General features: G+C 33.7%; 1 protein-coding gene across 1 annotated transcript in view; it reads left to right on the plus strand.

The window, feature by feature from the left end:
• Window positions 1-2,507: 2,507 nt before the first annotated feature.
• Window positions 2,508-12,563, plus strand: part of LOC149089414 (uncharacterized) — an 87,734-nt gene continuing 77,678 nt past the window's right edge. Inside the window, exon 1 of the mRNA XM_089238327.1 lies at window positions 2,508-2,888. Within this exon, the coding sequence (XP_089094453.1) occupies window positions 2,786-2,888 (103 nt within the window). The 5' untranslated portion in view covers window positions 2,508-2,785. The remainder of the gene's footprint in view (window positions 2,889-12,563) is intronic.

Here is a 12,563-nt window from a genome sequence, read left to right on the forward strand (position 1 = left end):
TCGAAGTTTCTCCGGGGTTATAAATACCGTGGCGCTCACAAGATGGCAGGCTAGACAGGCTCAGAGAGGCTAACAGAGACTCGAATAGAGAGATTCGATGAACAGTCAGCTCTCTGATTACGTTGTAAATACGTGTAAATTTCTTGTTTTGCAACCTCGAAGTCTTGTGGAAAATTAACCGGAACAATACTTTCAGTGATCATGTGGTACAAATCACCGATGTTATTAGATGCCCTTAGAAGAATGAAAACAAGTGACGGAGTTAAAAGTAAATTCAAGACTTCAATAATTCAATTTTGAGCAAAATTTTCAGAAATATAATTTTAGGATTTCAAAATATCTTTAAAAATATCGTTATAGAGGGATTTTTCGTAGAAGGGGATATGATCGAAAGCTCATCATGGGACTATAGTCAATTTTAAACAAGATTTGAAAAAAAATCGTTATTGAGGGATTTATCGTTGTATCGAGTATGGTTGTAGCGGGGTTTCACTGCATAAGAGGCTCATGGCTACCCGGCTGCTAAATATTAAACCTTATGCAGGTAGATTAAATACTTAGACTATAACATATTTACATCATAGCTGCCAAAGAAAATATTCATGTAGAATTTCAATGCATATGTGTAGGAACACTTGCATCATCATCGATGAAAAATTAAAAACACGAGTGATTAATAATTTTTTGCATGTCCGCGTTGGGCATATGGTCGAAAAAAAATACGTGCCCGGAGAATGTCGGGCAGAAGATTTGGTCAGGTCTGTTGAAAATTAGAATATTAACACCCTTCGCTTACAAAGTATTGGCAAGAAATCCGAATGATCTATTTTGAACGAATGGGCGATAAATTTGGTAACCTAGTCCTAACCTAACTGTAAGTTAGAAAAAAGGTAAAGAAGGTGATGGAAGAAAAAAGTAGAAGAAAAGGAAGGAAAACAAAAAACGAATGAAAGGAAAACAGTATAGTAGATGAGTATAGATAAGAGAGAGGATAGAGAGAGTAGTGAATACGAAGTAGATTTCTCTTTCCACGCCGTACCTGTTCTCTTTCACTCTTATATGTGTATACATAGTGGAAGGATACATCATACGTGGAGGGGGAATCACTGATAATTGTATAGAAATAAAATTCAAGGCACAAAGAACAACTTCGTAAGGTTAGAACAAAGCAAGGATCACGATGATGAGGACAGAGGGAAGAAAACAGAGCGAGCTCGTATGAATCTATTCCACATGCCTTTGGGCACAATATTGCGTCCTTGATCGTAAAGGGGTTAAAGATGCCTATTGATTTTACCCTTTTGTGTACAAGATTTTGGCGATAAATTTGAATGATCTATATTAGACGTGTAGGCGATAAATATGGCAGCCTTTTCACACGTTAAAAAAAGAAGAAAGAGAAAGAAAAGAAGAAAAAAGTGATAAGAGTGGAGAGGAACAGTACAGACAGTAGATAACTAGATAAGAAAGTTACAGAGAGATAAGAGATGTAGAGTACCTGGCTTTTACGCCCTCACCTACGTATTCTCTTTCTCACTTCCATGTACAGTATTATAAAAAGAAAAATTATTTCTGAGAACGATACATTACATGCGGGGGGTGGGGGGGGGGTGGAAATGTTATGGAGAACGAGGAAGGGGGAAAATTGAGGAGAACAGAGACGGGGAAACACACACAACTTTGTTTTATAGGGTTACAATAAAGCTTCACGAAAAAAGAGGTTAAAGAAACAGTCAGCTGGATTGAATTTATTCTACTGGAATTTGGACGCAATATCACGTCCCTGATCATAAATGGGTTAGAAAAAAATTTGGCAAAAAAAAAAATTTCCGGGATAAATAGAATAATAGCTATTGCTAAAAATATTCAATAAAATAATTATATTTGTGTATTATATGCTTGCGTTTGAGCATTATGTGCTTGAATTTATATATTTGCTTGCATTTGTGTGTTATATGCATACATTTGCGTATTATATGTTTGCATTTGCATAACATATGTTTGATTTTGTGCATATATTTGTATTTATGGAAAATACACAAACAAAATTTGTATTTGTGAAATAAAAAACCTAAAAAAACATGAAAAACAAAATAATCAACACTAGTACCATTAAATATATTCGAAAGAATTCAATTAAATAGAATGACGATTGAAATTTGTCCATTATTAAAGTTTCTATAAACACCTGTAAACTCGTATAAGAGTGGGTGGAAAGTAATTTACGTGTTTATACGAATTTTCAGTAATTTTCTTTTCCATGTTCAGTCCCCCAAATATATGTTGACATCCATGACGCCAGGTTTCTATCTACTATCCATCATACATGCGTATTTACATCAGTGGAAATAATAGATAGAAACAGGAATATACATACATTTAAAAAAAAAAAAGAGGACAAAATAGATTTCGCTTATCACCGTTCTACGCACATAAAATTTCATTTTGGCGAGATTTCTTGGCGTAACGCGTTCCTAGTACTAAAAGCAGAAAATAACGACACACTCACACACAATAAAGTCGTCTCCACCATATTAAAAACATCCTCGGGAGCATCGGCGTACGACAGTGGCGTACGGACCTTCATCTTGGTGAAATCCGATTCTGAAAAGAGGACCGAGTTTCTCCACTTTAATGAGATTTTGGTGGTTGTTGTCAACTCAGGATATTATCCAGTGCATATAGATACGTATCTTACATCGATCGACGTATAGACACGCATTGAAACACTAGAAGAGAAATAAATTATAATAATTTCCTTTTGATAAGTGGATAAGAAGAAATAATGTCCGGAGTATGGTTTGTGGTATCCGTACCTTGCGACTGGTACGAAAAGAAATTGAAGGGAAAGCCTGATACTAAGGACAAAAATGATTCAAAAGTTTCAGGTAGGAAGGTGTAATGTGTTCTATATCGTTTATCTATTTGAATTTTCTCATATTTTATTATAGTATAGTTGGATGTATGATGATGTTGGATGTGTTGAAGAAATAATTATGGTTATAGAGAGAGAGAAAGAGAGAGAGAGAGAGAGAGAGAGATCTCAATTTCTCTCTCTCTCTCTTACTAAGGAAAATTATAAAAATTTCTAATGAATGAAATAATTGACTTTTTTTTCGATGGAATTTTCTGAAATTTTGAATATTTGCAAATACTTCAATTTATTCTTCTTTCGTATGGCTTTTATCTAAGAAAAATGAATAATCAGTGTTTTCGTGAAAAATCTCTAATATTTCCGCGATTTTCATTTTCAACTAAATTTTTTTTACACAATTTTGCTTTTTATTATTTTCTCCAGTTTAACAAATATAAAAGTTTGGTGAGTACTTCAGAAAAAAATTTGAATTATTTCGTTTATAAAGTTTTTATAATATAAAATATTAAATTCTTTATAAAAATATTAAAGTGTGATTACACCGTTAATTACATCGTATATCTTTCTAATTATACGTCCATTCAAATCACATGGCTCATTTATTATTACATTTATAACCATACTTATAAACTTGATCAATGTAGACATCGCTTAATAAGCAGGGCCAGTTTTAAAAAGTACGTGAGGCAGGCCAGGGCCCACGCATTTCTTAGGGCATCCTCAAAATTAGTAAATTTTCATTTGCAGAAATAAATTCTATTAAAAATTTTACCAAATCTAAAAACAACAAACATAAGTCACAGTTGTTATGATATCACTAATAACAACTTGATCCACAAAAAAAAAACCGTAAGTGAACTTTTTTACGAATAATCTAAAACAAATTAAGTATTGACCTTGGAAATGAAATTTCGAATATATAATTAATGTTAGAATTGATAATATAGAGGTGAGAGATTTGATTTCAATGTGGAAAATATTACGTGAAAAAATACGAAACGAAACTAATGCTATATAATTTTAGTGACAAATTCCTAAAGAATATTTCATTTGAAACCAATATTTATTATTCTATTAAATTACTATCATTATGATAGTAATATGATGTCGAAGATGTTTTCTCCTCTCTATATTCAATATAATGAATATCATCAAATTTAAAGCATTCCTCATAAAAATATAAATTATTATTCCAATAGATTAATTTCTTAGAATTAGAGGGCAAATGTCAGCCATTAAAAAAACTAATTTTACAAAAAATTTGTAGTGTCACAATAAGGCTTTGCAGCATGTAAATAAGTTAATTAAGCGGATGAATGAGAAGAGTATATTGTCACACAATAGAGAGAAAAATAACATTTTTTATTACTATTATAATAATGAAAGAATAGTGAAGAAGGCGTGATTGTTGATGTCGCATGGGTGGTATATTCATTTGAGGCTTTAAAATACCCACGCCGGAGCTCGACTTTAAATTTTCCCAGAGTGATTTCTGTGGGTGTTGAAGTCAATGATCTCAGTCATTCAATGAGAGAATTAATCACTTCATTTTATGACAAACATGGGAGGTTTCAACAAACATTACGCGGTTTGTAATAATCGAATTATCATTTAATAAACAAGTATTATAATGACTTTTTCCTCTCTCTGTAGATCAACAACTTGCACTCTAATCGATTTTAATCAATTTTTTCCTATGTAAAACATTATACATTGATTTAATTATTCTGCATTTTTTGTGTTTTAATTTAAATACGGCTTTTTAGGTTTTTGCTAAAAAAAGTGATTTCTACTGAGAAACGATCAGAGCGTGGCTCAAAATGCATTTTAGGTACATGAATTTAATAATAAATTACCAAGTTGTGAGATGATACGTCAATATACTTCTTGACTCCAATTGTCTTGATTTCAATCGTCTCAAATAATGTTTTTGTTTCTAATAACACTAAAATTTGGTTTTATAAAAATTACAAAACGTTCTTTGGAGATGTTGGGCTTATATAATCTCTAAACTTAAAAATTTTATTCTTTGTTTCATATGTGTGAACCTAATTCTAATATGTGTGTGTATATACATATATATATATATATATATGTGTGTGTGTGTGTGTGTTAATTAAATTATTTTAGATCAAATTAAATTAATTAATTAATTTTTTTTTAATGAAATTAAATTTTTTCTGACCTGTATACATGAACTTGAGCGATCACGTGGCCGTAAAATGAGTTTCCGAAATCCATTCGTAATTTCACGCCACCGATTTCAAAATAATCGCTGCATGGGACTACGATGGGAGATGCATAATATTATAGTATTTCTCTATGCGGGAACGTAATTAAATGAAATAGGAATTATGTACACACACACACACACCGGTATTTATTTTCGTGTTTTGAAATAAGAGAAGGAACGTATCATATTTAGGAATGTATCACATTTAATCGCTTCTAACGCTCGGTGTGTCTACTGAAACTAATGTTATTTTTTAAACGGACTTTTACGAATTATATTAAAGAATATACAGGGTTTTTTTTTTCCATCGTTATTCAGTAGCTGATTCTTAAACCGTTAGTTGTTGGAGAGAACTTCCATTTAAAAGAAATGTTTTAAGTAGCCTCATACCTTTTAACATGGTCAAAAAAACCCCGAAAACTATGCTCTAGTATAAATATTATTAAAAATAATATCTAACCACTGATTTATCTGAAATGTAGAAAGCATATTGTTGTTTGTATATGCTTTGCTATGCTAAAACAATGTTCCTTATATCTCTAATACTTACTTTTATTATGAATTTTCAAGCATAATAAAAAAATACATTGTTACCACCTTGAGTGCATGATAAAACAGCATAACATCATTATAATTTTTTTTTCTTCAAAATACAGAAAACTGCGTAGTTCATCAAATAAGGTAAAATATGGAGACCCATTCATAAGTATTTTATTCACATTTAAAAAAAATATTGAATGTTTTTGAATTTTTTTCACATTTTGGCCTTTAAATTTAATTTTAAATAAAATTGAGTGTACTAAATTTTTTGATTTCTTTGATGAACTAACTGAGTAGTTTCCAGAATAAAATTTAATTCAATTTCATTGACGCCATGCATGCGCTCGAGGTATTAACAATACAATTTTTTGTTGAAGATTTCCGAAAAAAACTAAGTATATATAAAACATTTATTTTACATAGTATAGCATATAAATCAAAAATATGTGTAACAAATCTGAAAACAATCAATGGCTATCCCATAAATGATTAATTTTTTTTCGAGCTGATCATTATTTTATTTTATTTTTCTAGTTAATAACACGTATAGAAATTATAGAAAGCCACACATGCTCTGCAACAGAGTTGGGACATCTACCAGCGAATTCGAGATATAAAATGGAAAGAAAATGACCTCAACTTATATGAGAAATGTCGCTTCTGAATTTTTATCTTTAAACTGGCTGCAGTAACGAACGTCTAAAGGTCCTTTGCATGCATGTAAAGCTACGCGTTTAAGCGTAAAATAATATTTTTAATGGTATTTTTAGTGGTCGCGGTAGCCCGCTCGATAAGATACTCGCCTAAAGTACCAAAGGATGTCTGGAGGTGTCGCGAGTTCGATATCCGGTTCGTCCTTGTCAGAAAACTTTCCTGACACAGGGGTACAACAAAAAACGGCGACATGACCGCAGCAAAAAATTGCTACCACAGGGAGTCCCCCAGCGAGGGATTAGCGCACCAACCTCTCGATGAGTATAAAAAACAAGCCTGCCGTTCGGAATCGGGAATAACTGTAGGTCCCGGTCTAATTAGCCCTCGTGTGCAGAAAAATGACCGTGGCGCGACAAAAATGATTAAATGCATTTCTACTGTACCATATTTTTCAACCATGGCTAAAAGGTATGAGAACATCCTTAAATGTAGTCCGATACCATCTTAGAAGTTCAACTGAAAAATTTATTGGATGAGCACCCTGTATAGTACTCGTAATTTTTAGACGTTTAAAAGTTTCATATTGAATTGTTAAAAGTTATTAATTAACCTACGATTAATTTTACATAATTTAAAAAAAAAATGTTAAATTTAATAATCCCTTTTAGTCGATACATCAACTTATAGTTTGGGGTTCCGTAGATTTATAAGGTATCAATTAATTAAGTTGCATTCCAACTATTCGTCACTAATTCTTAACATTTAGCAAACATTTTTTTAACAAATATTTATAAACTACAAAAATGGAATAATTACTAAAGTGAAGGTTAAATTTTGTCCAGATAAGATACTGTGATTCCGTTTAATTTTTTTGTTTTTCGACTGTAATCGTATATAATTTTGGTTTTAAACGCTATATCAGACTATATCTACGCAAATTTGAATGATATAATAGTGGAAATTCATTTTTGCGGGGAAAATCATTGGAATTATCAGTGATGATTTCTAGCGTCCTGACTCGTAGGAAAGTTGAAGTTGAACAACATAGTCTCTACTGTCCTATAACGATACACCAGGGCAGCGTACGTTCCATAGAACAGAATGACACATGAATTATACTCGAAGAAGAAAGATATCGTCATTTAAAATATACAGAAGTTTGGTTGAATTCTGAAAATAAGTGACTATTAAAAAAAAAACGTGATCCACACGTATTTCTGAGATCTATATGATCTGTCCAGAGAATTTGTTAGTGTTATTTGGCATCCACGTTCGGACCGAGATTCGAACCCAGACCTGCACAGTCAGAGGCTAGCTTCCTAACCGCCCTGCTGAAATGCGGCAAAATTTTTGTTAATAGGGTTCCACTTCAAAGCTTTATTTCTTCAATTCCGAAGTATTTTTTCATAAATCTTCGTGGGCTCCCTTTCTACTTTATTTTCTTCCGTGGTCCTCTAGAAAATCCCAAGGATATACGGAATGCACATGGCCTGAAGTTGAGATTTCACTGATATAAATCAATATTCGAAACTAGAGAATTCGTTTGCTCGAAAAAGATTAGTGATTCCGTTATACACATTCATAATTAAATAAACATTTACATAACTTAATAACAACATAACAATTATAATACATAACTTCATAACAACATAACAATTATAATACATAACTTAATAACAACATAACAATTATAATACATAACTTCATAACAACATAACAATTATAATACATAACTTCATAACAACATAACAATTATAATACATAACTTCATAACAACATAACAATTATAATTCATAACTTCAACTTATTAATTACATAACTTCAACATTTACATTCTTTACATAGTACTCTTGTTTGCACCCCTTAGGTGAAAATCTGAAGAAAGTCTATTTCATTAGAAAACATGGCATTTTGGTTTAGTAATCTCTGCTGTGCCTCTCAAAGGAATAATCGGACATAGGAAAATACTTAGTGAAGAATGTTTTTTAAAATAAATGTACGTACAAACAGTGTTCGCCAATACACATCTGTATGAGTGATTCACATATCAAATTCAATTTTACTCCCCGAAATTTCGTTAAGGAGTGAAAATATCAAATTTTTAGTAATTTTAATAATAGAGTTAGTTCTCTTTTCTCTCGTATAAAAATACTCCTTAAAATTTTGAGAATAGCAGGGAAATTACTTTTGCAAATTATATTTTTTGATAGTACTGCGAGCAACAACCACAAAAAAGAGTGTTTGTGTTTCAACACATTGCGTGAACATCTACGTGTGGAGCAAGACTGCGATACCTCCAAACACTTTTTTTTTTTCAGGAGCAATGTTTTTATTTATTCACTTGAATGTCTGGTACGAATGGAGGTGAAAAAACCATACCCTTCACACCACGTGCGGAATATCTCTGTCAAACTGATCCGAGTATCCAGGCAATAGCTTTTGGAATTTCTCTCGTCAAAATGACACCGAGGAGACACTACAACACACATAAAATTATTATAAGATGGCGGATATATATTACCTAATGAATACGTGATATCTTTCTCTTTTCCTCTCAGAAACGTTGATTTAGATGCAATGCGGTGACGAATACAATGTCGGTATTGCATATCCCTACGATCCCGCCATTGTAAAAAGGATTCGTAACTGAAGGTGGTTGTAGTTAGGTAGGAGTTACTTTTCTATGAAGCTTCTTCTACTTCGGTATATTTCTTTTACGATTTCTTTCTTTCCATTTCTCACTATTTTTATATATGTGTATATACGGGATATCCTGAAAGTGTTAACGCGCCATTTATCTCATCAACCGTTCGTCGTAGAGGAATTGTTTAAATTTAAAAAATGCTAAAAATGTGTTCAAAAATTACCCTGCACCAGTTTTGAGAGTGGAAATACAGTGTGTCACAAAATAAAAAAATCTAAATTTTTATACGGTCTCCCTGACCTCTAAATTCCAGATAGAAAGTTGTTGCCCTGTCTTTTATGAATCCAACAAAAGAGATTCTATGTTTATAATTGCAATAGTTGCTGAGATATTTAAATTCAAATAATTGGAGACAAGTTGAGAAAGTACAGTATAAATGAGAGAAAGGAGCGTAGTATGTCCGTTAGTTTTTGTGGTTATCTCTCAACTTTTCTCCGATATTTTAATCGGGGAAACAGGACAACAGCTTTATAATTGGAAGTTAGAGGACAATGGGATTGCGTTTTTAAAAATTTAGATTTTTTTTTTATTTTGTGACATACTGTATTTTCACTCTCAAAACTGATGCAAGGTAACTTTTGAACGTATTTTTAGCATTTTCTAAATTTAAACCATAACTCTACGACGAACGGTTGATGAGATAAATGGCACGTTAACACTTACTGGTCACCCTGTATGTACCAGGAAAACATTCCATCATTTTCTTTCTCCTTTTTTCTCCTATTTTACTATGGGACAATGGATATAGTTGACACGTGTTTGTATTTTTTGTGTTCCGTAATTTTTGGTAAATAAGCTGCACTCAGAAGCAGTTTCGTTAAAATGTCGGATCTTTTGTATACGTCGCACATACATTTCTTCAAAAAAAATTCGTATTGCATATTTTGCTACTTCAAGTTTTCTGCAAGAATTTTCTGATATTACGTATATCTCCAAGAAAAACATGGTATGAAGACATGACATTTTTTCGGCCTGAAATATACTGTGAAATTGACATTAACATCCAAAAAATCCAATTTCTCAGCAAAAACATGGTAGTTTAATAAAAGCCATGTAAAAGTATTTAATAATGGAAAAACAAAAAGCAATGTTATCTAGAAATGAACCAAAATGAGTAACAACATTTCATCTATTTATTTCTTTTCCATTTGAATTATTCACTAGTTCCACAGGGCCTGGGTGTCTCTCGGTTCCTATCACTATCACTAGTTCGTAGAAAAAATTTCTTTTTTATAATTTTTGTTTCCTCGTCCCATTATTAATTATATTTTTTCTGCTGTTATATGTAATATCAGAATTCTTGAAGGAAACTTCAAGATTAGTAGCCAAATGGGCAACGTGAAAGTTTTTTTTTTGAAGAAGTTCTTGAAGAAAAATACGTGGAAGAGCATACAAAGGGGGTGTGCAACATTTTTGCGTAATTCCTTATTTTCACGGTATTACCGGAAATTCGACAGATGTAACTAATTTGAAATAACGACGGAAAATTAAAAGTCTTATCAAGGAAACAGATATTTTCTGGATATTATGCTGACGTGAACTTGGAAAGAAAAGTCATCTTGTCTCCGCCGGGACTCGAACCGAGGCCCTCTTGTATACCGGTCACAAGCAAGCTATCATCTACATCACTGTAAGATCAGACGTGATCCAGGCTCTGTCCCAAGAGGGATATAAGCCTTTTACCCCGGAGGGTTGGACCCCGCTGGAGAGCATCTACATCACTGGAGACACGACCCTGCCTGCCTTATTTCACGCGCTGTGCCATGAGGCGCTGAAGTAAAGGCATTAGCAACCTCACTTAACTTCAAGAAATGGCCCCAGGTGGGACGGTAGAGAAAGATAGACGGCTTTCTTTCTCATCCCAAGATGTCAAGGAAACAGATATTTCCTGGTTATTATACTGAGGTGAACTCGGAAAGAAAAGCCGTCTTGTCTCCGCCGGGACTCGAACCCAGGTACTCATGCATACCGAGCAAGCAAGCTACCATCTACACCAAATGGGGGCCATTTCCTGACGTTAAAAGATGCTACTAACGCCTCTATATACTTCAGCGTCGCATGCCCCAGTGCGTCAAATAAGGATGGAAGGGTCGTGTCTCCAGTGGTGAGAAAAACTCTTTACCGCTGTTTTAGAAGAAGTATTCAGAAAAACGGATTGGGATGAGAAAGGATTTAAAATAAATGGAGAATATCTCAACCATTTGCGTTTTGCCGACGACATTGTTGTTATCAGCAGTAATCCAGACGAACATGAAATGATACAAGAACAGGCGAAGGCAAGTATTCAGGTGGGCTTGGAAATGAATCGGCAAGGCCCTCGAATCCGAAATCGCAATGTTTCAAAATAAATATTTTAGAAATAGTATCGGAATAATTAATCGCAATTTCACTATTTTATTATCAGTATGTTCCCAGTGTTGAATGAATTGATAAATTACGACTAAAAAAAAATTACAAATCACAATCATTTTCAACAGATAAACCGCTCTTATCACGTTTTCCATGAAGCATTTCTCGCACTTTCGAAATACGGGATACAACGGCATAGAATAAATTGATGAATTACTAATAAAAAAATTGGCAATTTAAAACAATTTACAACTTGGGATTTATTTTATGCACTAATAATTTAATTAATTAATTTTCATTTGATATTCTTTGCACTACCATATTCCGGGGTTTACAAGTGCTTGAATTTAACTGTTCAAAAAAAGGTGAAAATTGGAGATTGTCTCTTTCAAAAATTAATTTTATTTTTTATTGTGATTTCCAAAAGGCATTCGATCAGGTCCAACATGGTAAACTCTTGAAGCGTTTGCAGGGTTGCGATGAACGGGGAATTTTTCGATTGGACAGGTGTGAAGAGTGGAATCCCCTCAAGGAAGTGTCCTTGGGCCTATACTTTTTCACTTTTCATCAATAAACTCGACCAGAGTATCGACGGAATTGTTAGCAAATTCACAGATGACGTGAAGCTAATACGAGGGGAGTCGGGAACCCTGGCGATAGGGAGATGCTCCAGATGAACTTGAATATGATTGCAGCATGGGCTAATGAATGGAACATTATATTCAGCATGAATAAGTGAATGCAAGGATGACGTCAATCTCCGCTACCATACGAAGGTTTTTTAACAACTGGCTGTTGCGAAGATATATTTTGGAAAGAGAGAAAATTCAACTGCTCCTGCGGGGAATCAAACCAACGCCCTAGACCACTAGACGACAGAGGCACCGAATCTCTCAATCTTTCCTTGGAGCTCGTGCACACTGAAAGGGACCGTACATGGACGTCCGGAACAGACTCAGGCCAAGCACACAACTGCTGACGCTGCCACCAGATAGCGACTTATACAAGGATGACGTCACTCTCCGCAACCATATGAAGGTTTTTTAACGCCATTTGGTGGCAGCGTCAGCAGTTGTGAGCGTGGTCTGAGTCTGGTCCGGCCGTCCATGTACGGTCCCTTTCAGTGTACACGAGCTCCAAGGAAAGAATGTGAGATTCGGTGCCTCTGTAGTCTAGTGGTCTAGGGCGTTCACCCGGAAAGTGAAAGG

Source organism: Pholcus phalangioides, unplaced genomic scaffold (assembly GCF_987345545.1).
Source record: "Pholcus phalangioides strain wild (caught in Gottingen) unplaced genomic scaffold, Ppha-v1.0 ptg000002l_1, whole genome shotgun sequence".
In the NCBI taxonomy this organism is placed as follows: Eukaryota; Metazoa; Arthropoda; class Arachnida; order Araneae; family Pholcidae; genus Pholcus; species Pholcus phalangioides.